At 41.0% G+C, this 22,361-nt stretch overlaps 1 protein-coding gene across 1 annotated transcript; it reads right to left on the bottom strand.

The window, feature by feature from the left end:
• Positions 1 to 3,493: 3,493 nt before the first annotated feature.
• On the bottom strand, positions 3,494 to 14,017 carry admp (anti-dorsalizing morphogenic protein). The gene is made up of 5 exons (XM_063032019.1): positions 13,732 to 14,017; positions 13,495 to 13,637; positions 10,329 to 10,448; positions 7,006 to 7,198; positions 3,494 to 4,262 (listed from the first exon to the last, which is right to left on the bottom strand). The coding sequence occupies exons 1-5, from the start codon at positions 14,015 to 14,017 to the stop codon at positions 3,871 to 3,873; spliced, it is 1,134 nt and encodes a 377-aa protein (XP_062888089.1). The 3' UTR covers positions 3,494 to 3,870.
• Positions 14,018 to 22,361: the final 8,344 nt, after the last annotated feature.

Here is a 22,361-nt window from a genome sequence, read left to right as displayed (position 1 = left end):
GGTCAGAATGGAAAAGTATAGTTATTTGCAAACAATGTTCCATTCACAGCTCTGTTAACATGTGAAGCGGTAATGCCTGCATGCAAAGAGTCCAAATTGCATTTGGGTATGGGCTGAAGAAATGTGTCACAAATACTACTTGCCGCAAACACCAATCAATAACCACATTCAACAAAGGTGACTTACCTTTGGTCTTCAATGCTATCATTCCTGAGTCTTTTACCATTAAACCCCCTGAAGATAACCATTGTCCAGAAATGCAGCTCGACCTGCCACGTACATTTTGTAATTGAGACTAGAATGTAACTAAATAACCTGTGATGAGCCTCCTGATCTCCTAAGACTTGTACCACGGAGGAGGGGGAAGTGGATAGTGTTATGAAACACTCCGATTGCCTTAGATGAGACCGGTCTCAACAGCTTTCTAAGATGGGACATATCAAATCAATAGCACCCAATTAACAGCTTTGCTTGGGTTAATTCAATGACACTCCCAAACATGCAAAACAGTCAAGAATGTTTAGATTGGTATGCACCGAATGCAAACGAGTAGGACTAGCGTGGATAGACATCTTGGTTGGCACAGATGATTTGGACCAAATGATTTGTTACCATGCTGTATGACTCCCATCTACTGAGACAGCAGGCACTGGAGAACATTGCTATCTGCAGATCCTCTTCCCAAGATCTACCCAATCCTACTTTGAAAATAAATCACCATTGCTTCAGTGGTTTTCCAAATCCTAGAACTCTGTACCTAAGACAGCTGAAGGACTGCAGCAGTTCAGGAAGACCAATTAGGGAGAAATAAATACTAACTTTGCCAGTCTTGCCAATATTGAATATATAAATACAAAAAAAAAATTGTCTTTTGCTATTATTGCAAAGTACATCATTATGGTTATGTGAAATTTGTGCTGCTCTAGAATATTAGAATGTTTAGAAATTTAGCTTTAAAGCACTTTACTTTCAACCTGAAATTTGTTACAGAGGATTTATTATTGTATAGAGATTATATTTGTTTATGTTTTACTTCCTAATTATCCATTATTGGATGGCTGCTTATTGTGTTTGAAATGAACAAAGGAATTAGTGCAATTTTTATTTATGGTAACTTTAGAATACTAGTTTCTGACATAAGATTCGATTACGTTGTCTATTGAATTCTTCAATCTATTTTGAATCAAATCCCACTAATACCCTCTCTTAGTTTCAGTTTTTTTCTAGGAAGAGACCTAATGCTTGCTCACATCAAATACTTTTGTGGCATTCAGTTAATCTTTGTTTCCAGACATCTTGGGCGATAGTAATGCCTCACATTCATTACAATAGATTCATTAGACATTCAGCACCAGATTTTTGTGCTATTGCCTGGGCTTGGTGGTAGTGATAGAGAATGTTGGAGAGTGTGGGCAGTAGTGGGCTGGATTTTCCTTTTAAGTAAAATCCTGATGCAATACATTCAACTGATGAGCATCTGTGTAATCACTCTTAATCTACCTTCATTAATTTCATATGGTCTGTCTGTATGCAGCATTACCTCATCATCATCCACCCACTGCCAACTACTTAAACTGGGCAGAAATTGTTGCTCTGAACAGTGAACATAAATACCTGTGAGGTTGTCAGACTTTGAAGGATAATATTGGACATGGAATACTTGGGCTTTTCTTGATTGCATGAATTCTGACTGCTTTTCTGAAGGTTGGGTGGTTTTTGTTTATTTCTCACTATTTAGACTGAATTGCACCTTAGACTGTATTTTATATCTCCAAATGAATGTAATACAATGAATACAATTTTGTTATACTTCTCTACAAGATGTTGATTCATTTTTTCTCACTGCTTTAACCTCCGATGTTGAAGGTCTTCACAGATATTGTTTGCATTCTGAATAAGAAAGCTGAGAGTTTAGGCTCTCCAACGGGGTGTTAGCATATCATCTGCCTTCTTGCTTTAGCGTGATACTGCAACCTATAGAAAAGTGTTGATGGGTTGATTAGAAGCAAGGAGAGATCTTGCAGGAAGAGCAAAACAAGTTTCTGTGCTTTAACACTGTGAAGGGTTGAGAAATTTATCTACCAATAGGCTTAGCAAGGCAAGCACATCCTAAATATTATAAATCCCCAACAAATTAAGCCTAAAAGAGACCGCAGGAATAGATGACATTTATGATATTGTATTAAGTGGAAAAGATTTGTGAAATATTGACACTGCAGGTGCCTTTGAGCAGGAGGTATAGAAGGCTAAAGTCCCACACCACCAGCTTCAAGAACACGTACTTCCTTTCAACCTTTTTGTTCTTAAATCAACTGGCAGACCCAAATTATTGGTTTTAGGGACACCATGATCACCTTGTACTAAAATGGACATTTTTGATGTAATTGTTTTCATCATTGTAAAAATTGTGTATAATTTGTTTGTTTTTCTTGTGGCCTGCTGCAAGTAAGTTTTTCATTGCATATGTGTACTTATGCACATGACAATAAATTCAGCTTTTCCTTAGACTGTCATTGCAGGTGTTTCTGGACAGTGACAAAGCAGAAGATTAAGAATAGGTTTAATCTTGCATTAAGATAGAGCAACAATTTGCAATCTCCACAGCCAAAACTTACCACTTCTGCTGCAGACCATTTCCTAAATGTATGCTCTTGCTGAATGAGTGCAAGGTTATGGAGAATGCCCTACATCTAGAAATGTAGGTGGTGGTATGATAAGTCACATGATTTTTATAAGGAGTGATGGGCATTAGTATAATCACTTAAATTGTATGTAACAGTAAATGGTGGGAGAGGGCCAGGGATTACTGAGTAGGGGTTTTAGAGCAAGAGAAATTAACTGGGGAAGGATACAACGGGGCCTCTGCATGAAAAGAGGTGGAAGTGGGGCTGGTTCTGCTCGCTGCTCTGTGCTGAGGCAGCAGGCCTGCTCCAGGGTTTGTGTCTGCGGACACACTTTTGTTCTGAATGTTACTTGCTTGCTTTTATTGTTTGCATGATTAGTTTTTTTTTCTCTACATAATGGGTGTTTGGTCATCATGTTTTTTGGTTCTTTTGTGTTTCTTTGTTTTGTGGCTGCCTGCCTATAAGAAGACGAATCTCAAGTTTGTATACGGCATATATATTTTGATAATAAATATGCTTTGAAATAACTAAAGAAAAACACTAAATAAGCCTTGAAGTGAGTTAGAGAAAATTAATGAAATTAACTTGAAGCGAGGCTAAACAAGAATGCAATGAGCCCTGGGAATAATAGATGGGAAAGAGTTATAGTGAGTAGAAGAATGGAAGGAATAAGTGTCAGAGGTAACATTACAGGACAATAAATGAAAGCAAGAATTTAAAATAACAAGGCAGAGAACAATGGACAGTATCAGAATAGTAATAAGTGAGAAGCAAGAATGTGAATAATTGAGGGGAAGATGAGGGTATGAATAAAAAAATCCTTTTTTAAAAATTCAAGCTCCATTATAAAAAGTCACCCAGGCTTTTAATGTTGTGTTTATTACTCTGTAGAATCCATTTATATTTATTAGATTGTTTAAAATTATACACTATCAACTCACAATACTTTTCACAATTCTGCATATATTAATACATCTGTATATTTAAACATATAAACATATCATACAATTGTCTGCTGTGCAGTACCACAGCTTGTGGAATGACTTTTGTAAAAAAAAGTGTCAATCACTTGGACAAGCAGTTTACTTACTTAATTGTGGTTTTAAAATCTTGCAGATCTTTTGAAGATGCTTTTTTCCCCACTTCCACACATACTAACTCCATAAAAAAATCACATATGTTCTCTGCCTGACAGTCATGATTTTCTAACTGGTGCAGTTAGGTGGTGCTTGAAGAAGTCAATGAACTAATGACATCCACAACTGCCAGCAACCATATCATCGTACTGTTTTAGGACCACATTTTCATCATCATCAAAGTACAGCAGGTTGATGGAGAAGAGTTTGTCGGGGATGCAGCAGGGAGTTGCAACACCATTAGTTAGCTTAAGGGCATTTATAATGGATTGGACGGTGGCGTGGTTGGTAGGTCTCATATTTTGCCCCAGTGGGAAAATGCATGCTCCTTTGCAGTGGTAAGCGTTGTAACCCCGAGGGGAGATGATCCAACCAGACCAGCCAATCTCTTCAAAATCCACATAAAGAGGATACCTCTGGCAGCCTTGCAAATTCAAGGATCTTGTGTTGCGACTCTGGCTTGCTTTATCGTGAAGTGTCACTTCCGAGAGAAATGGAGTCTCTATGGCAAAGTCAAAAGTTAACAATGTTATTAACAAAATCAAAGCAAAATTATTACAGATGTCAATATTTAAAGACATTAAGAACCTGAAGGCTGTTGTGGTTTTAAGGGCAGCAGAACCTATTCTATGCATGTGGACCCACTGTAGATCTGTCTTTATGTGTGGATATATTACCTTGCTGATTTTATATAATTTTATCATTTATTTACTTTTCCAGCGGATTGGAATTAGTTTTCCATTTAAACATTTGGATCCTGCTTTGCAGTATTTCGTCAAGTTAAATACAAAGCATCAAGTATACAAGTTAGAATAGCTATGGACTACTTAATCTGTTGAAGCTTTTCTAATATTTTCTCTGCTGGACATTATATCCTTACACACTCCATGTACACTTTACTCAATGCATAAACGCATGCAGACATAGTCAAGAGGTTCAGTTTGTCATTCAGACCAAACATCAGATAGGAAAGAAATGTGATCTAAGTGACTTTGACTGTGGAATGAGAGCTGACAGCGGCCACACCCTGCATAACGGCCTCGACAAGCCGTCTAAACCAGGTGAGGGTAGCCAACGGGTCTCAAACCCTTGGTGAGATAGGGAGATGTCTATCCCAGCATGTGAAGACAGACTCCGGCGGATTGAGTGGATGAGACCAATGGAAGGTCCAATGGTCAAGAAGGCAGTCTCTGCAAGCGTCATGGAACATGTAGAGCATGACAAGACACAGAAGACGTCCTGGTCATCCACTGCGCCTAGTCCCATCTCCAGCCGTCTTGACTCTGTCTTGCCACTGTATTCAGATGGGAATTGGGAAGAGAGAGTGAGGCTGACGCTGCGCAGCTCTCCCTCACTTAAATTCAAATCGTGCTCGGCTCGACACCATCAATGGTGTCGAGGTCTTCATCGACGACGATGATGGACGAACACATGACTGTGGAATGATTGTTGGTGCCAGACAGGGTGGTTTGAGTATCTCAGAAACAGCTGATCTCCTGGTATTTTCATGCACAGCAGTCTATAGGGCAGGGGTTCCCATGCTAGGATCCACGGACCCTTCGGTTAATGTTAGGGGCCCATGGCAAAAAAAAGGGTTGGAGAGGATGGTGCAAAAAAAAACATCTAGTGAGCTACAGTTCTGTGGTCAAAAATGCCTTGTTAATGAGAGCGGTCAGAGGAGAATGATCAAACTGGTTCAAGCTGACAAGAAGGCAACAGTAACTCGAATAACCATGTGTTACAACAGTCGTGTGTGGAAGAGCATCTCTGAATGCACAGCACATTGAACCTTGATGTGGATGGGAAGACTATGAACATGCACAAAGTGGCCATTTTATTAGGTACAGGAGGTACAGTGTCTGCTAATAACACAGAGACTGGCAGTATGATGTGGACTGTGAAGAACTGTTTTAGAGCAGACTGGCAGTAAAACTGCTAATGGGGAAAATCTAGTACACGGTCTGATTCATCTGTTCAAATAAGAGACTGCAATCATCCTGTCAAACTCTCCAGTCTGTTGGATCGAGGATAACTTGCTTCCACTTAAGTGTTGTGGATTCTAAGACTAATGGTGAGCCCAAAGTGGGAACCACAAACTGACATAGGGTCGAAGATTCCTGTCAGGCCAGGTGGGCAGGGCTAGTACACCAGTTATACTGTTTTTGTGTGGGTTCAGTGAGCAGCAGCCTGAATTCAGATACTCCTTGTCCCTCTCTTGCATTGGAATGTGGGCCACTGTTCAGCAAGTAGTAATATCCCTTGATTTTAAAACAGCTCCTTCTCAGTTACTGGTTTGGCAATGCCCTCTAGTGTTCATTGATATTGACTTTGTTTCTAATAATAATCTCTAAATCTTTGAATGTTAAACAAAATCACTGTTACGTTACCATTCACTACTGAAAGCTACAATTGTCTCCTCATCATTATTATTTGCTTTTCCACAGGCTACATTAGTTCACCAGTATATCACCCAACTAGTCTTTAATGTATAATGAATATTAATCTCCAATTTGCTTCAAATTTCTGACAGACATATAATTGAAGTTTAAAGACAGTAGTCTGGGATATTAAGAGATTTATGAAAAAGTGAATTGAAAATATAAATGACTTCCAGGGGCAAGGCAGAAGATGGAGGAGACGGGAGGATCTATCCTGTCATTGCAATAGTAGTCAGGAGGACAACTAATGGTTAATTGCAGTGTCCTCAGGCTGGTGACAGTTAGAGAAATTACTCTGCATGTCCAAACAAATAGTCCAGATTATGTTTCATCCTATAGAATCCAATACGCAGTTATACCTTAAGGCATTAAGTCAGCTAGTATATGAACCCTATGAACCATCAGGAGTTATGAATTAATCACAACTGTACGTAACTGAATGGGAATTTTATTCTCTAAAATGAACCTGAAGGAAGACTAGAGGGAACTAGTCTGACATTAAGCTAACTCATTGATGTACAGATCCAATGACAACTTTCTGTAAGAGCATCAGTGCATCACTGTGGTAGACTCTATACAAAATGCTGGAGGAACTCTTTGGAGAGGAATAAACAGTCAACATTTCGGGCCGGTACAGGACTGATAACGGTCTCAGCCCGAAACATTAACTGTTTATTCCTCTTCGTAGATGCTGCCTGACCTGCTGAGCTCCTCCAGCATTTTGTGTCTGTTATTCTGGATATCCAGTATTTGCAGAATCTCTTGTGTTTGTGATAGACTCTTTAGTTGTAGAAACTGAAGAATTACCTATTGAAGAACTGGAGGTGGCAGTCCCTCTCCTTTCATCGTCTGTAAAGAGAACCACCATTGGCTTTTTGCTACTGTGATGGTCTCTCCCAGTGGCAAAGTGGATGTAGTTATTGAGTTGCTCTCCAGCCAGGCCCTGCACACTGACAAGCAAGCCTTTGTTGCTATCTTTATCCCGTATCCAGTCATATACCTACATGAATAAACAAAACTTCCATCAATCAAGTTCAGCAAGTGTTTCTGGCAGAATGAGATTCCTTCTGTTGTGCCTCATAAACTGCTTTTAGATTTTTGAATATTAAAGGAAATGAGAGATGGATGGTTAGTATAGGAAAGCAGCCCTGAAGTCAAAAGTCAGTCGAAAGTCAGCCATGATCATACTGGATGATGAATGGCTGAATGACCTCCTAGCTCAATTTCTCATATTATTATGTTACCAGAATGAGGTAGTGCTGAGTCTGATACAAAATAAATCTCCCTCAACCCAGTAAAAGTATGACTTAGTTCAAATTAACAGCTTTTTTAACTAGAGTATTTGGGCATCTCTGTCACAATTGATATTGGATGAAATTAAACATTGAAATTTGTTGTGGCTCCATGTTGATTTAAAAATATACTGAACTGAATCCACCATTACTTCAAAAACCTATTTTACATTTCATTGTTTTCTAATCCTGCTCAAGTTACTGTCTACTTGTAAAATTCATAATCCATCCAAACATCTGTAAGACCATGAATATGACATCAGATGATGAGAGAGTTTCTGCTGTGGAGCTATGGTTGTAACTAGTTTTTAAATTAATCTACTGTGGCTCCCAGTCAGCCTGGCCTGCTTGTTTTCATTCAACTTCAGGGCACAAAATCCACCTTCTCCCTTGGGCCTACATACGAACCAATGCATTGCTCATTACACAGATGTGGATGGGGAACAGGAGCAGAAACAGGTGAATGGCATCTCAAACCAGCTCCACCATTCAATAAAGTCATGGCTGATCCAGTTTCCCATGCCCTCTTCGTACTCCCTAGGGCCTCAGATGTATGTAAATCTCCTCTGTGAACATATTCAATTACTCCAATCCCATAACTCTCGAGAGTAAAGAATCCCAAAAAGTCTTAGCCTTCTGAGAGGTAAACTTTTTCATTGGTGTCTGAATTGAATAATCTCTTATGCTGAAATCAAAACTCCTTGTTCTAGATACCTCTACTAGAAGAAATATCCTCTCAATATCCACCCTGTCACACCCCTTCATAATCTTGTGTGATTCACCTTTCATCCTTCTAAGCTCCAATGAGTAGAGGCCAAACCTGCTCAACCTCCTCCATGCATCATCTGCGTCATTCCCAGAATCAACCTAGTGAACGTACCTGCATTACCTCCATTGCACATTGATCCTTCCATAAATTTGGAAACCACAACTGTTTCCCCAGTATGCAATAAAGTTACATCAAAACTATCTGACTTTTGTACACTGTACTCGTTTTAACAAAGGAAAAGATTCCATTCCTCTTTCTAATTATTAGCTGTACCGTTATAGCAACCCTTTGTTTCACACACTAACACCCCAGTCCTTTTATACCCAACATTTTCTAGTCTAAATATATTGAAATAATCATTCAATATATCATTCTTCTTTTCAAAGTAGATAAATTCATATTTCCCATGTTTCTGATTATCTGTCAACTTCTTGCCACTCGTTTAATCTATCTATCCGTGTCTAGACTCTTTGGATCCTATCACAAATTGCTAACTGACTTACCTTCATGTGACCTGTAAATATGACCACAGTATATTTTGTTCCTTCATCACAAATAAGATAATCGTTGAGGTCTCAGCCTTCATAGGTGACACCGTACTGGGTGCTGATTACCAATCCAAAAATTTGTCCCAATTCTGGTTTCTGTTGGTTACCCACTCCCACTTCCATGGCAATATGTTACCACCAACCCTGTGGACTTTTGTTTTACATAGTAAACTTTTATAGTTCTAAGTACATATATGTCACCATATACAACCCTGGGATTCATTTTCTTGCGGGCATACTCAATAAATCCAATAACCATAATAGAATCAATGAAAGATTGCTTCAGTAGGGTGGACAACCAGCATACAAAAGTCAACCAAATGCAAATACAAAAAGAAAGAAAAAATGAAATAATAATAATAAAAAAAAATCAGCAATGACATATTACTAAATGCCTTCTGGAAATCCAAATACAATTTACTGATTGCCTTTTATCCACTTTGTTACACCCTTAGTTTTGTCAAGCACACAAACGCAAAGTTCAGGAGACACGTCAAACTTCAGCCCCATTAAATCACTAAGTACATTTTATTTATTGATAGGGATTGTTATAGATTGCTTCCTCCCTGTAGCCACTTGACTATTTCAATTGGGATGTCTCCCATGAAGACAGATTATATTTCCATTATTAATTCCCTAGTCTTACACTTTAGCTGACCAATATTTATTTTAGCTTTTCTCTTCCTTTTAATATACTCTGTTTTAAATTTATTTTCTAGTTTACTCAAGAGCTCTATTTGCTCCTTCACAATTTCTTTATTCATTCTCCGCTTAGTTCTAGCGAAAAATTCTTTCCAATGCACATCTTCCTTCAATTTAACGTTATCCTGAGCTTAATTAACTACATCCTTCTCACAGAGCCACTCTTCCTCATTGGTATAAATCTTCATGAGATTTATCAAATTTCTTAAATATCTATCAATGTATATCTACCATTTTATCCTTTCACATGTTTTGCTCAATTCCACTTTAGCCGACTGACCCTATTGTAATTACCTAGGGCATCCTTTAATATGAACTCATTAATTAACCCCATCTTATCAATAATACTATACCTAAAACAGCCATTTCCCTGGTTAGCATGACAAGGTATTGCTCCAAATCAAGCATCTAGTACTGTAATTGGCATGTGCTTAATGGTGCGGGCTGAAGTTGTGACACAAGTACTCCCCATAGTTCTAAAGCGGCTCTGTATAATCTTCTGCAGGTATGTGGGTACTGTGCAGTTATTCCTGTAGTTATAACAAGTTCAATTATTGCCACAGGTATTACTGTCTTTTGACGTATTTACAACCAAAGCTGACTAGTTTTGTTGGTTTAACAAGAGTTAAATGGCTAACACAGGCATTATGGGCCAAATGGTCTTCTGTACTGTATTATCCTTTAATTTTATCAAGAGCTGGTATGGATACTAAATATGTTACAGCAGAAATTATGGGCATTCGCCATCAGTAATGGAAACCATGTAGTTATACATGCCATACAGAAACTACAAATATTATTTCTGTTGAAGACACTTACAGCATTAGTGATTGTGAAGACCTCCCATGTGCTGTCATGGACTGGAAGTACTCTGGTTGACAATAATCTTTTCCCTTTTACTGTTGACGTGCTATTGTCCAATATCTGGTAGACACTAACCTGAGAAAAGAGATTACAGCTCAGACAAGTTGCAACATCTAGTCCTTTGAAGATAAACTCACATGACTTTTGAGATGGACTGAGTGCATGGCACATTTCCTTCAGACCTAAATGGGGGAGAAACTTATCGGAATCAGGTTAATTATCTCTGACATATGTTGTGAAATTTGTTGTTTCATGTTGTGCCAGACAAAAATAACTATATGTTACAAAAGTAAATAAGAGTGCAAAATATGGTAATGAGGTAGTGTTCATGGGTCATTAAGAAATCTGGTGATAGAGGACAAGAAGCTGGTCCTAAAACATTGAGTGTCCAAATTGTCTTGGACATTGAGGTGGCTTCAGGATTGCTCCCTCCTACCTACCATCATTTTGAATTTCCAAGCCATAATGTTTCATTGGCAGATAAAATCTCAGAGTTATAATTAATGCTAGGGCTGAGCTAAGGTATTCCTCAAAACTTAGTTTCTTGTTTCTGGCCTTTTACTCAAACTCCATGATAAGGAATTTCCTACATGGGTACAGATGGGAAACTACACATGATGGTGTGCCTGATTCATTTTAACCTTGGCAGGAAATTTGTGTAGTTATAGGCAATCTCATTGGTACACATTGTAATATGCATATAGCAAAAATCAGTTTAAACGGTTAGGATCCAAACAAGTGCCAATTTGTATCCTATATTCCTCATGGTATGACAAAGTCTAAACCATCCATCATTCTCAAATATTAGACATATGGCATGTTTAACAATAAGAACATGATACTTTGGGACAAAATCAGAATTAACCTTAATGATATAAAACGTTTGCTATCAAGTAGTCAGTCGATTTCTATTGCAAGTGATTGCTTGACAGGTTTTTTTTTTACCATTTTTTGAATTATTATACAAAAATAAAATTACTACATTCCTGTACCTTAAAAATGAATTCAAAGGCACAGAAATGTATAGAACATGTTCCAGTATGGTTATTTTTTTAATTACAATAAAGTGCCAGAGATATTATTCTTTCAAAGTGTGGGCTTATCGTAATGTCATTTTGAACCAGTGTGATTGCAGGGGAACAGTGAGTGTGACTTTCTAATTTGGAGAGGAGTTATTGGTCCACAGAGAGGGCATCCCCCAACCTAAAGGCTTTCTTCATAAGGTCTTATCGAAAGTGGCTGCAGTGTTAATGGGTACATTAGTTGTAATCTATCACAATCCCCTGGGTTCTGGAGAGAACTGGAGAACTACAAAAGTAATGCCACATTTCAAGGCCAGTTAGCCTACCTGTTGTAGTATCATCACTAACTACAGCCATTTTGTTCAATTCAAAAGAGAAAATGCTGGAAAAACTCAGGTGTTCAGGCAGCATCTGTGGAAAGAAAAAGTCAAGGTTTTGTAACCTACTAAGTTTTTCCAGTATATTCTGCTTTTACTTCAGATTTCCAGCATCTGGAGATTTTTTCCCCCCAAATCAAATCTGCAATACTCACAGGTCCTTGGTCAGTTATTGTCATGGCTTGAGAGTTAGTTGTTGCATGATTGGTAAGACCAATATGTTGTGTTTTCCGCCTCTGTGTTTTCCCTCACCTGCATGGCAGTTATTTCTGCAGCTGTTCAGCAGCCACCATCGCCCCGCTGACCCACTTCCCAGTGATCAGTGGGGCAGTGGCGTGACAATTGCTAGGCCTTACTGCAGCTCCCTCAAAGCTCCTGTTTTCTCTGATTACCCACACACCAAATCTTTCACTTCTGCTTTTTTTCCTTTCTGGGTTTCTTTGTAATGCAGTCTCTCCATCTGTGTGCAAAAGACCTTTTAACAGATTTTTGCCCAATTTCAGTATTTTTGTGCAGGATTGGAGTGAATTCAGCAGGACAGAGGAGAGGGTCCAACTTTTAGGCATAAACATCTGACATTCAAAAGACATATAGAAGCTAATAAAAATAATCAAACAAAATTGTTATTTATTGCTTTTTAAACAATTATCTAAATACATTCGCACCATTTGAAGCAGGTCCAAGAGCAGGGACCACTTCATCAAGCACCTCCGTTCTATTCGCCAAAAGTGGAACTTCCCGGTGTCCCCACTCTGGCCTTTATCTCTTCTCACCTGCCTTTCACTTCCCCCTGATGGCCCTCCTATGGTCCGCTCTCCTCTCCTATCATATTCCCTCCTTTCCAGCCCACCTGGTTTACCTATCACCTTCCAGCTATCCTCCCCCCCCCCCGCACCCCCAACCTTTTTATTCTGGAGTCTTTCCCCTTCCTTTCCAGTCCCGATGAAGGGTCTCGGTCGGAAACGTCGACCGTTTATTCATCTCCATGGATGCTGCCTGACCTGCGGAGTTGCTCCAGCGTGTTGTGTGTGTTGCTCTGGATTTCCAGCACCTGCCCAATTTCTTGTGTTAACGTTTAACATTTGTTCTTCATGGATTTCAACAGAAGGGAACCCTCTGTACCGGGTCTCTGAGTGTAGTTCCCAGTCTCAAGGTTGCAAACTGTAAAGAAATTCAGCTGCAAAATAATTACCTGCAAGACCCATAACTAAACTTTACATAAGTTTGAAATAGCTTTATGCTCGGATGCCCTGAGGAGAAACACACCAACAAATTCACCCACCTGGGTAACACGTTTAAAACCACGCAACCTCTTCTCGACTTTCGCTTTTTTCTCCAATTCCTTACTTTTTTTCTCTCTCTGTTTATTCCTAAATGTACTTTATCTTAATGACTGCTATTCGCCCATTTTTCTGGGATTCTTTCAGCGTTTTCTGTAGCAGAACCTCTGCCTCGGTTTTCAGCTCCTGTGCCCCGCACCACCCACCTCTCTCACTCGAGACTGTGGATGCTGGAATCCAGGCGTCCACATGGAAGAGTCTCGTCCCGAAACATCGACTGAGCATCTCTCACCACCTCCGACACACAGGGGCTGCCTGACCACCGAGTTCTTCCAGCAATATTGCTTTTGCCCTCTCGCTCACCCTGTGTCAATGCAGGTTCACAGGGGAGAAAGAGGCTGCGGGAGGGAAAGGATGGACGGAGGCGACAGACACTTCTTACCTGACAAAGGTGGTGCTTATGCTGCCCGGGATCCTGGGACGGGCGACCCCGCAGTTTGAAGAGATGCAGCTCGGCGGTCAAGATCGTCTCGCTCTTGGCCACGCTGGACAGGTTGAAGAAGAACATGAACTGCTGATTACGTGCTGAGGAAAGCAAGCATATAAAGCGTAGAGGTCAGTGGAGCCGGAGGTGGCCGGGAACAGTCCCTGAGCACCGGGCATCAGCAGGGAGAAGGACTCTCACCTCTATCCAGGAAGCTGCGCACCGTGTTTCCCACCAGCAGGTCGGGCTCTTTGGTCACCCCGTCCGCATCTGCCACCGTGTTGTACAGGTCCAGCATGTACTGGGGAGGTTGGCGTACCTTATGAGGCGACGGCGGCGCATCTTCCATCCCGAACACCTCCAACAACCTCTTAAGTGCCTTGGACCGTATCTGTTGGCTCTGGCCGGGCAGGCTGGCGGTGTTACCCGGTCCCGAGGACACGAGCAGGAGAAGCAGCAAGGCACCGGCACCCCGGCGCATGGCGAGAGACAGGGGGGAGTTGGGTAGTGGCCTCGGAGGGAGCCGCAATATATTCGCACCCTTCCCTCCCCGTGTAGCGCATCGCGGCCAATTAGTAGGCGAGAGGCTCGGTGCCTTCCTGCTAACGAGGTGTGACCTACCCCCTAAAGCCAGGAAGCACCTCGCTCCTGACCCTGCAATACACAAACATCGAGTGGCCCCGCGGAGACACCCCTCCGCTTCTCTCTATCCTGAGTGTACTCGCACAGTCGGGGCCGCTTGCTGACCCCTTCAGTAGCTAACTTCTACTAATTGGACCATTAGCTATACAAACAGAGAGCACCGGTGTTACTGAGATGGACCGAATGAAATAGATTGGGGCAGCGAAGAATCGTGTATTCAGATAGAATTAAAACCAGGTTTATTATCCGTGACATGGGTATGCCCTGAAATTTGCTGTTTTGCGGCGGCAGTACATTGCAAGGCATAAAAGTTTTTGAAAGTTACAAATAATGTAAAATACGAATAAGGAAGTAGTATTCATGGACTGTTCAGAAATCTGATAGTGGAGGGCAAGAAGATGTTCTTACAGCGTTAAATGCGTGTCTTCACGGTGCTCTATCACTTCCTCCTGTGGTAGTGAGGCGAAGGTCCTGGGTGGCGAGGGTCTTAAATGATGGGTGTCCCACTTTTGAGGCACCGCCTCATGGAGATGTCCTCGATGGCTGGGAGGGTTGAGGAAGTGATGGAGTTGCCCCTCTATAACCCTCTGCAGTCTCTTGCAGTCATGTGCATTGGAAACTCCGTACCTGGCTGTGAGGCAACCAGTCAGAATGCTCTCCACCAAACATGTGTAGAAATTTGCAACTGGCGTTTCAGCCCACTAAAATCACAACTCTCAAAACACTATATCCAAGGAAAAGGTTCATGGGGGTGAGGGGGGGCTGCATGCAGTTGAATTTATTGTCATATGAATAAGTACAGTGAGACACAGGTACATTTGATTGGCATCAACGTCACAGGTTCAGACGGCACGTAGAGTGTAAATTATACCTGACAGTGGGAATGAAAGGTTTAAAGAGATTGGGTCAGAGAGGGATGCATAATATTCGCAGAAAGAGATTGGTTGCGAGAGAGAAGTTCTTGGTCTATATCTTAAAAACAAGAAATTCTGCAGATGTTGGAATGTAGAGTGGATGCTGGAGGCACTCAGCAGGTCGGGCTTATGGAAAGGAATAACGGTTGACATTTTTGAGCTGACCCTTTGTCAGGACAGTACTAATGAAGATTCGGGACAGTCCTGATCTCTGCCTGAAACGTTGACTCCTTATCCCTTTCCATAGATGCTGCCTGACCTGCTGAGTTCCTCTAGCTTTTTATCTGGGTCTTTATCAGATGTTCCTGGGTTAGTGCAGGCTCTGGTATAAATGGAATGAGCTGTCTGCCTCCAGACCTCTATTCAGACGGCTTTCACAATCTTAGCGCGGCCCAAAGTCGTTCATCTTTAAGGATGCATCTTTGCAGTTGATGAGCTGCAGGAAAGTCAATGGGTAACTTTCACACAACCAGATTTCACAAATGGAAATACTTGGGGTTGAGGAGTCAATATAAGTATTAGTAATAACATGGAAAGGAACAGAGTTGGGAGTTACAATTAAGAGAAAGAGGCAACAGGAGTGCACAGTAGGTAAGGCTGCTCCAGTTACCCAGCTCCTATCCTGACCTCTAGAGCTGACAAGCTGGAAGTTATATGTTCTTCCTAAAAACCACATTTGTTTTTCCTGATGGTCCAGTTTCTTACACATCCTAAAGGTGTGCTGGTTCACAGGTTAATATGCCACTGTAACTTGCTCCCAGCGTCGGTGTGTGGCAAGACAATCAGCAGAGTAGAAGAGCGTAGAGTAGCTTAAGTTACTGTGAACCATAGAACATTACAACACAGTACAGGCCCTTCAGCCTTGTCCAAGATCAATTTAACCCTTCCCTCCCACATAACCTTCCATTTTTAACCCTTCCCTCCCACATGACCCTCCATTTTTAACCCGTCCCTCCCACATAACCTTCCATTTTTAACCCTTCCCTCCCACATAACCCTCCATTTTTCTTTCATCCACGTGCCTATAGAGTGATAGAAAACTACAGCACAGAAACTGACCCTTTGGCCCATCTAGCCCATGCCATGTTGCTATTCTGCCTGGTCCCATCAGCCTGCACCTGGACCGTAGCCTTCCATTCGTGTACTTATCCAAATTTCTCTTAAATGTTGAAATCAAAGCTGCATCCCCCACTTTCCACACTCTCACCACCTTCTGAGCGAAGATGTTTCCCCTCATGTTCCCCTTAAACATTTCACCATTCACCATTCACCATTAACCCATGATCTCTAATTCTATTCTCAGCCAACCTCAATGAGAAAAAAAACTGCTTGCATTTACCCCATCATAATTTTGTACATCTCTATCAAATCTTCCCCTAATCCTGAAGTCTTAACCTTTCCCTATAACTCAGCTCCTCAGGCTCAGACAACATCCTTGTAAATTTTCTCTGCACTCTTTTAGTCTCATTGACATCTTTACTGAACACAGCACTCCAAATCAGGCCTCACCAAAGTCTTGTACAACTTCAAGATAATATTTCAACACCTATACTCAATACTTTGATTTCTGAAGGTCAATGTGCCAAAAGCTTTCTTTACAACTCTATCTACCTTCAAGGAATTGTATATTTATATTCTCAATTCCCTCTGTTCTACTGCACTCCTCAGTGCTCTATCGCGCACCGTGTATACCTATACTGGTTTGTGTTGGCCTCCCAAAGTGTAACACCTCACACTTTTCTGCATTCAATTCCATAAGACCAAGAGCAGAATTAGGCCATTCAGCCCATCAGGTCTGCTCCACCATTCCATTATGGCCGACTTATTATCCCTCTCAACACCATTCTTCTGCCTTCTCCCCGTAACCTTTGACACCCTGATTAATTAAGAGCCTATCAACCTTCTCCTTAAATACATCCAATGGCCTGGCTTCCACAGCTGTCTGTAGCAAAGAATACCACAGATTTACCACCCTCTGGCTAAAGATAATTTTCCTCTTCTCTGTTCTGATTCAATTCTGAGGCTCTGCCCTTTGGTCCTAGAATCTCATACTATAGGAAACATCCTCTCCATATCCACTCTATCCAGACCTTTCAATATATTGATAGGTTTCAATGAGATCCTTCATCATTCTACTAAACTCCAGTGAGTACAGGCCCAGAGCCAACAAATGCTCCTCATTTGTTAACCCTTTCATACCTGGGATCTTTCTTGTGAACCTCCTGTGGATTCTCACCAATGCCAGCACATCCTTTCTTAAGTAATGGGCTTCAAACTGATCACAATACTCCAAGTGCAGTCTGATCAATGCCTTATAAAGCCTCAGCATTACAATTTAGTTTTTAATATTCTAGTTCTCTCAAAATGAATGCTAACATTTCATTTGGCTTCCTTAACACCAACTCAACCTTCAAGTTAACTTTTAGGGAATCCTACATGAGGACTCCCAAGTACCTCTGCGCCTCAGATTTTTGAATTTTCTTTACCTTTTACAAAATAGTCCACAACTTTATTCCTTCTGCCTAAGTGCATGACCATGCACTTTCCTACATTGTATTCCATCTGCCAGTTCTTTGCCCATTTCCCCAGTCTGTCTGAAATCCTTCTGCAGACACCCTGCTTCCTCAACTCTACCTGCTCTTCCACCCATGTACCTTTGTATTGTCCACAAACTTGCCCACAAAACCATCAATTCCTTTATCAAAATCATTGACATACAACATGAAAAGAAGTGGTTGCAACATTGACCCCTGTGGCACAACACTAGTGTCTGGCAGCCAACCTGAAAAGGCCCTCTTTATTCACATGCTTTCCCTCCTGCCGTTCAGCCAATCTTCTATCAATTAAACAGACACAAAATGCTGGAGGAACTCAGAAGGCCAGGCAGCATCTATGGAGAAAGAGTAAACAATTAATGTTTAAGCTGAGACCCTTCATTAGGACTGGGAAAAAAAAGATTAGAAGTCAGAGTAAGAAGTTGTGGGGGGAGGAGAGGAAGAAGTGCAAGTTAGTAGGTGATTGGTGAAACCGGGGGGGTGGGGGAGGGGTGAAGTAAAGAGCTGGGAAGTTGATTGGTGAAAGAGATACAGGGCTGGAGAAGGGAGGAATTTGATAGGAGAGGACAGAAGGCCATGGAAGAAAGGGAAGGGGGAGGAGCGCCAGAGGGAGGTGATTTGCAGGTAAGGAGATAAGGGGAGAGAGGGAAAAGGGGATGGGGAATTGGTGGGGATGGGGGGGGGAATTACCGGAGGTTCGAGAAACCGTTGTTCATGCCTTCGGATTGGAGGCTACCCAAACAAAATATAAGGTGTTGCTCCTCCAACCTGAGTGTGGCCTCATTGTGGCAGTAAAAGTGGCCATGGATTGACAATGTCGGAATGGGATTGGGAAGTAGAATTGAAATGGGTGGCCACTGGGGAGATCCCACTTTTTCTGGTGGACAGAACATACGTGCTTGACACCTTGTTCTATCCATTCTAGAATCTCTTCCGTAATACCATGGACTCTTATTTTGTTAGGCTGCCTCATTGGTGGCACTTATCAAAGGCCTTTTTAAAATCCAAATAAACAACATCCTCTGACTCTCCTTTGTCTACCCTGTCTGTTATTTCCTCAAAGAATTCCAATGGATTTGTCAGGCAAAATTTCCTCTTAAGGGAGCCATGCTGACTTTGGCCTATTTTATTGTGTGCCTCCAAGTACCCTGAGACTACTGAAGTCAGTCTAATAGGACAATAATTTCCTTTCTTCTGCCTTCTTCCCTTCTTAAAGAGTGCAGTGACATTTACAATTCTCCAGTTCTCAGGAATCTAGTGATTCCGTAACGATCACTACTAATGCCTCCACAATCTCTTCAGCTTCCTCCTTCAGAACTCTGGGTTGTAGTCCATCAGGGTCTGATGACTTATCTACCTTCAGAATTATCTGTCTTCCGATTTTCCAGCTTTTGAAGCTCCTTCTCCTTACTAATAACAATGACAATCACTTCTGCCCCCTGACTTCCTTGAATTTCTGGCATGCTGCTAGTATCTTCCATAGTGAAGACTGACACAAAATACCTATTCAGTTCCTCCACCATTTCTTTGTCCCCCATTACTATCTCTCCAGTGCCATTTTCCAGTGGTCCGACATATACTCTTGTCTCTATTTTACTGTTTATATAAAGGGAAATCTATCCACTTTTATATTATTGGCTAGTTTACCTTCATGTTTCATCTGTTCGCTCCTAACGGTTTTTTGATTTGCCATCTGTTGATTTATAAAAGCTTCCCAATCCTCCAATTTCCCACTAATTTTTGCTAGATTATATGCCCGCTTTTTTTGCTTTTATGCTGTTTTTTTTTCAGTTTACTTCCCAGCCACAGTTGTTTCATCCTCCTTTTAGAATACTTCTTCATCTTCGGGATGTATTTTTCCTGCATCTTCCGAATCTCCCTGAGAAATACCAGCTGTTACTATTCTGCCATCATCCCTGCTAGTGGCTCCTTCCAATCAACTTTGGTCAGCTCCTCTCTCATATCTCTGTAATTTCCTTTTCTCCACTGTAATACTGATATATCATCTACCATTTCTTAGTCCATTTTTCCAGCTGGTCCAGATCTCGCTGCAAGCTTTGATATTCTTCCTTGTTGTCCCTTACAGCCCTAATCTTGTTGTCATCCTCAAATTTGCTGATTCAGTTTACCACATATCATCCATGTCGTTGATACAGATGACAAACAACAATGTTCTTACCTAGCACCAATCCCTGGCCTCTAGTCAGAGAGGCAAACGTCTGCTATTATTCTCTGGCTTCTCCTGTGAGACAATATCAAATCCATTACTACCTCATCTTGAATGCCAAGCAACTGAACCTTCCTAACCAACTTCCAATGTGGGACATTGTCAAAGTCCATGTAGACAACATCCACTGCCTTGCTTTCATCAGTTTAGAGTGCGTATCTAAGAGTTTCTTAATTGTCCCTAATGTATCTGCCTTTATCACCAACCCTGAGTGCACATTCCATGCACTCACCACTCTCTGTGTTAAAAAACCTCCCTCAGACTTCCCCCATGCTTTTCTCCAATCACCTTAAAATTATGCTCTATTTCATTAATCATTACCACTCTGAGAAAAAGGTGCTGGCTGTCTGCTATTTCTATACCTCTTATCACCTTGTACTCATCTATCAAGTCATCTCTTATTCTCCTTTGCTCCAAAGAAAATAGCCCTAGAACATTCAGTCTTTCCTCATAAAAAATATTCTCCAGTCCAGGCAGCATCCTGGTAACTCTCTTCTGCTTTCTCTCTGAAGCTAACAGATCCTTTATACAATGAGGAGACCAGAAATGAACAGAATACTTCAAGTGTGGTCAAACCAGAGTTTTATAGAGCTGCAATATCACCTCGCGGTTTGTGAACTCAATCTCCCAACTGAAGGAGGCCAACACACAATACACCTATCAACTTCCCTGGCAGCTTTGAGGGATCTAGTGATCTGAACCCTCAGATCCCTCTGCTCTTCCACACTGTTAAAAATCCTGTCATTAACAAGTGAAGAATGGAATTAAAGAGATTTCTTTACAGAGCAGGTATTAATTCAATGGGCCGAATGGTCACCTATGTGTTGATAAATACACTCAGTGGCTACTTTATTAGGTACCTAATACCTAATAAATGGCCACTGAGTGTATGTTTGTAGCCTTCTGTTGCTGTAGCCCATCCACTTCAAGTTTCGATGTGTTGTGCATTCAGAGATGTTCTTCTGCAGACCGCTGTTGTAACGTGTGGTTATCTGAGTTACTGTTGCCTTCCTGTCAGCTTGAATCAATCTGTCCATTTTCATCTGACCTCTCTCATTAACAAGGCTTTTTCACCCACAGAACTGCAGCTCACTGGATTTTTTTTTTTGCACCATTCTCTGTAAACTCTAGAGAATGATATGCATGAAAATCCCGAGATCAGCATTTTCTGAGATACTCAAACCACTCTTTTGGCACTAACGATCATTCCACACCTCAATCACATTTCTTCCCCATTCAGTTGTTTCGTCTGAACAGCTGAACCTCATGACCACGTCTGCATGCTCTTGTGCATTGACTTGCTGCCATACATTTGACTGATTGGCTAATCTAATAAAGTGGCCGCTGAGTATATTTGTCAGATAAATATCCACCTTTCTTTGTTTTTAACATTTCATCTGAATGACTGTGCTCATATTAGAGCAACCCCTTCTTCAGCTAATCTAATAAAAGTGGCCACTGAGTATATTTGTCAGATAACTATCCACCTTTCGTTGCTTTTAACGCTTCATCTGAATGACTGTGCTCATATTAGAGCAACTCTTCTTTACAGTGGGAATGGAACCCACAATCATCTTCCGCAGAGGGCTATGGTGCAACCACCGAGCTACTCAACCTCAGGTAGGTGTGGAGATGAGGTATCTGATGTGAGAGTGCAGCCTCACAAAGGGTTATCCTGCTTGTGGGGGTCATCACTACAGAATTTTGTAACGTTCAACAACCAGATTTATCTAAGCACTAGTTTAAAGAGCTAATAGCACTTTGAAGAACTAAGTACCAGAATCTGTGGAACAGATCAACATAGGAAACAAAGGCAAGAAAAGGGAAAGTTTGGAAACACTGGGAGAAGTAAAAATACATAGATGGAGAGAAAGGCCTCATAAAGGCATTGATGACTAGCTTATCTATATAACAATCTGCAATTCTTACATTTGTTTTGGTTTAAATTTTGTAATTTTATATTTTGCAGTTTTTATTTCTGATTAGGATGAGAATTCTTGATCAACCTAAAACAAGATTAAATACAAAATTTAAATTAAAGCCAAACCTTAATTTTGTCATATGCATTTAATATCTTCAACATTTATCTTCAACATATATCAACACTTTAACAAGTTGACTTGAATTCCTTTCACTTTCCCTGGGCCCTGAAATCACAACAATTTATGACCATTTATTAAATATGTAAATATTTTCATTAATTTTATTGGAAGTTCTGTCAGAAGTTTTATGCTATGAGATCAGAAATATAAAAGACAAGAAATGACTACAGGATAAATAACAAAATTATGAATTCTTACAAGTTTATGTAAAATACTTGTTGAATATTAGAACAGTTTCAATTGAGGCCCTCCTTTAGTCAGGGTTGACCGTGGATGTGGCGTCCCAGCTGTCCATCTGTGCGTCCCAGGGCAGTATGATATGGAGAGCAAGCTGTTGCCCGTGTAGCAGACTAACCCTTTCCCCGCAGCTGATAAATCCGATGTA

The sequence above is a fragment of the Mobula hypostoma genome, chromosome 24, assembly GCF_963921235.1.
Source record: "Mobula hypostoma chromosome 24, sMobHyp1.1, whole genome shotgun sequence".
Classification (NCBI taxonomy): domain Eukaryota; kingdom Metazoa; phylum Chordata; class Chondrichthyes; order Myliobatiformes; family Myliobatidae; genus Mobula; species Mobula hypostoma.
The sequence above is the reverse complement of the archived record's forward strand: the minus strand, read 5'-3'. Positions and strand labels throughout refer to the sequence as shown.

Coding starts and splice junctions, on each gene's coding strand:
- admp (XM_063032019.1), bottom strand. CDS start 14,017: ATGCGCCGGGGTGCCGGTGCCTTGCTGCTTCTCCTGCTCGTGTCCTCG. Junction 10,449..13,494: donor ATAAGCACCACCTTTGTCAG/GTAAGAAGTGTC, acceptor CTCTTTTCTCAG/GTTAGTGTCTACCAGATATT. Junction 4,263..7,005: donor CACCTCCAGTTCTTCAATAG/GTAATTCTTCAG, acceptor ACTTTGCCATAG/AGACTCCATTTCTCTCGGAA.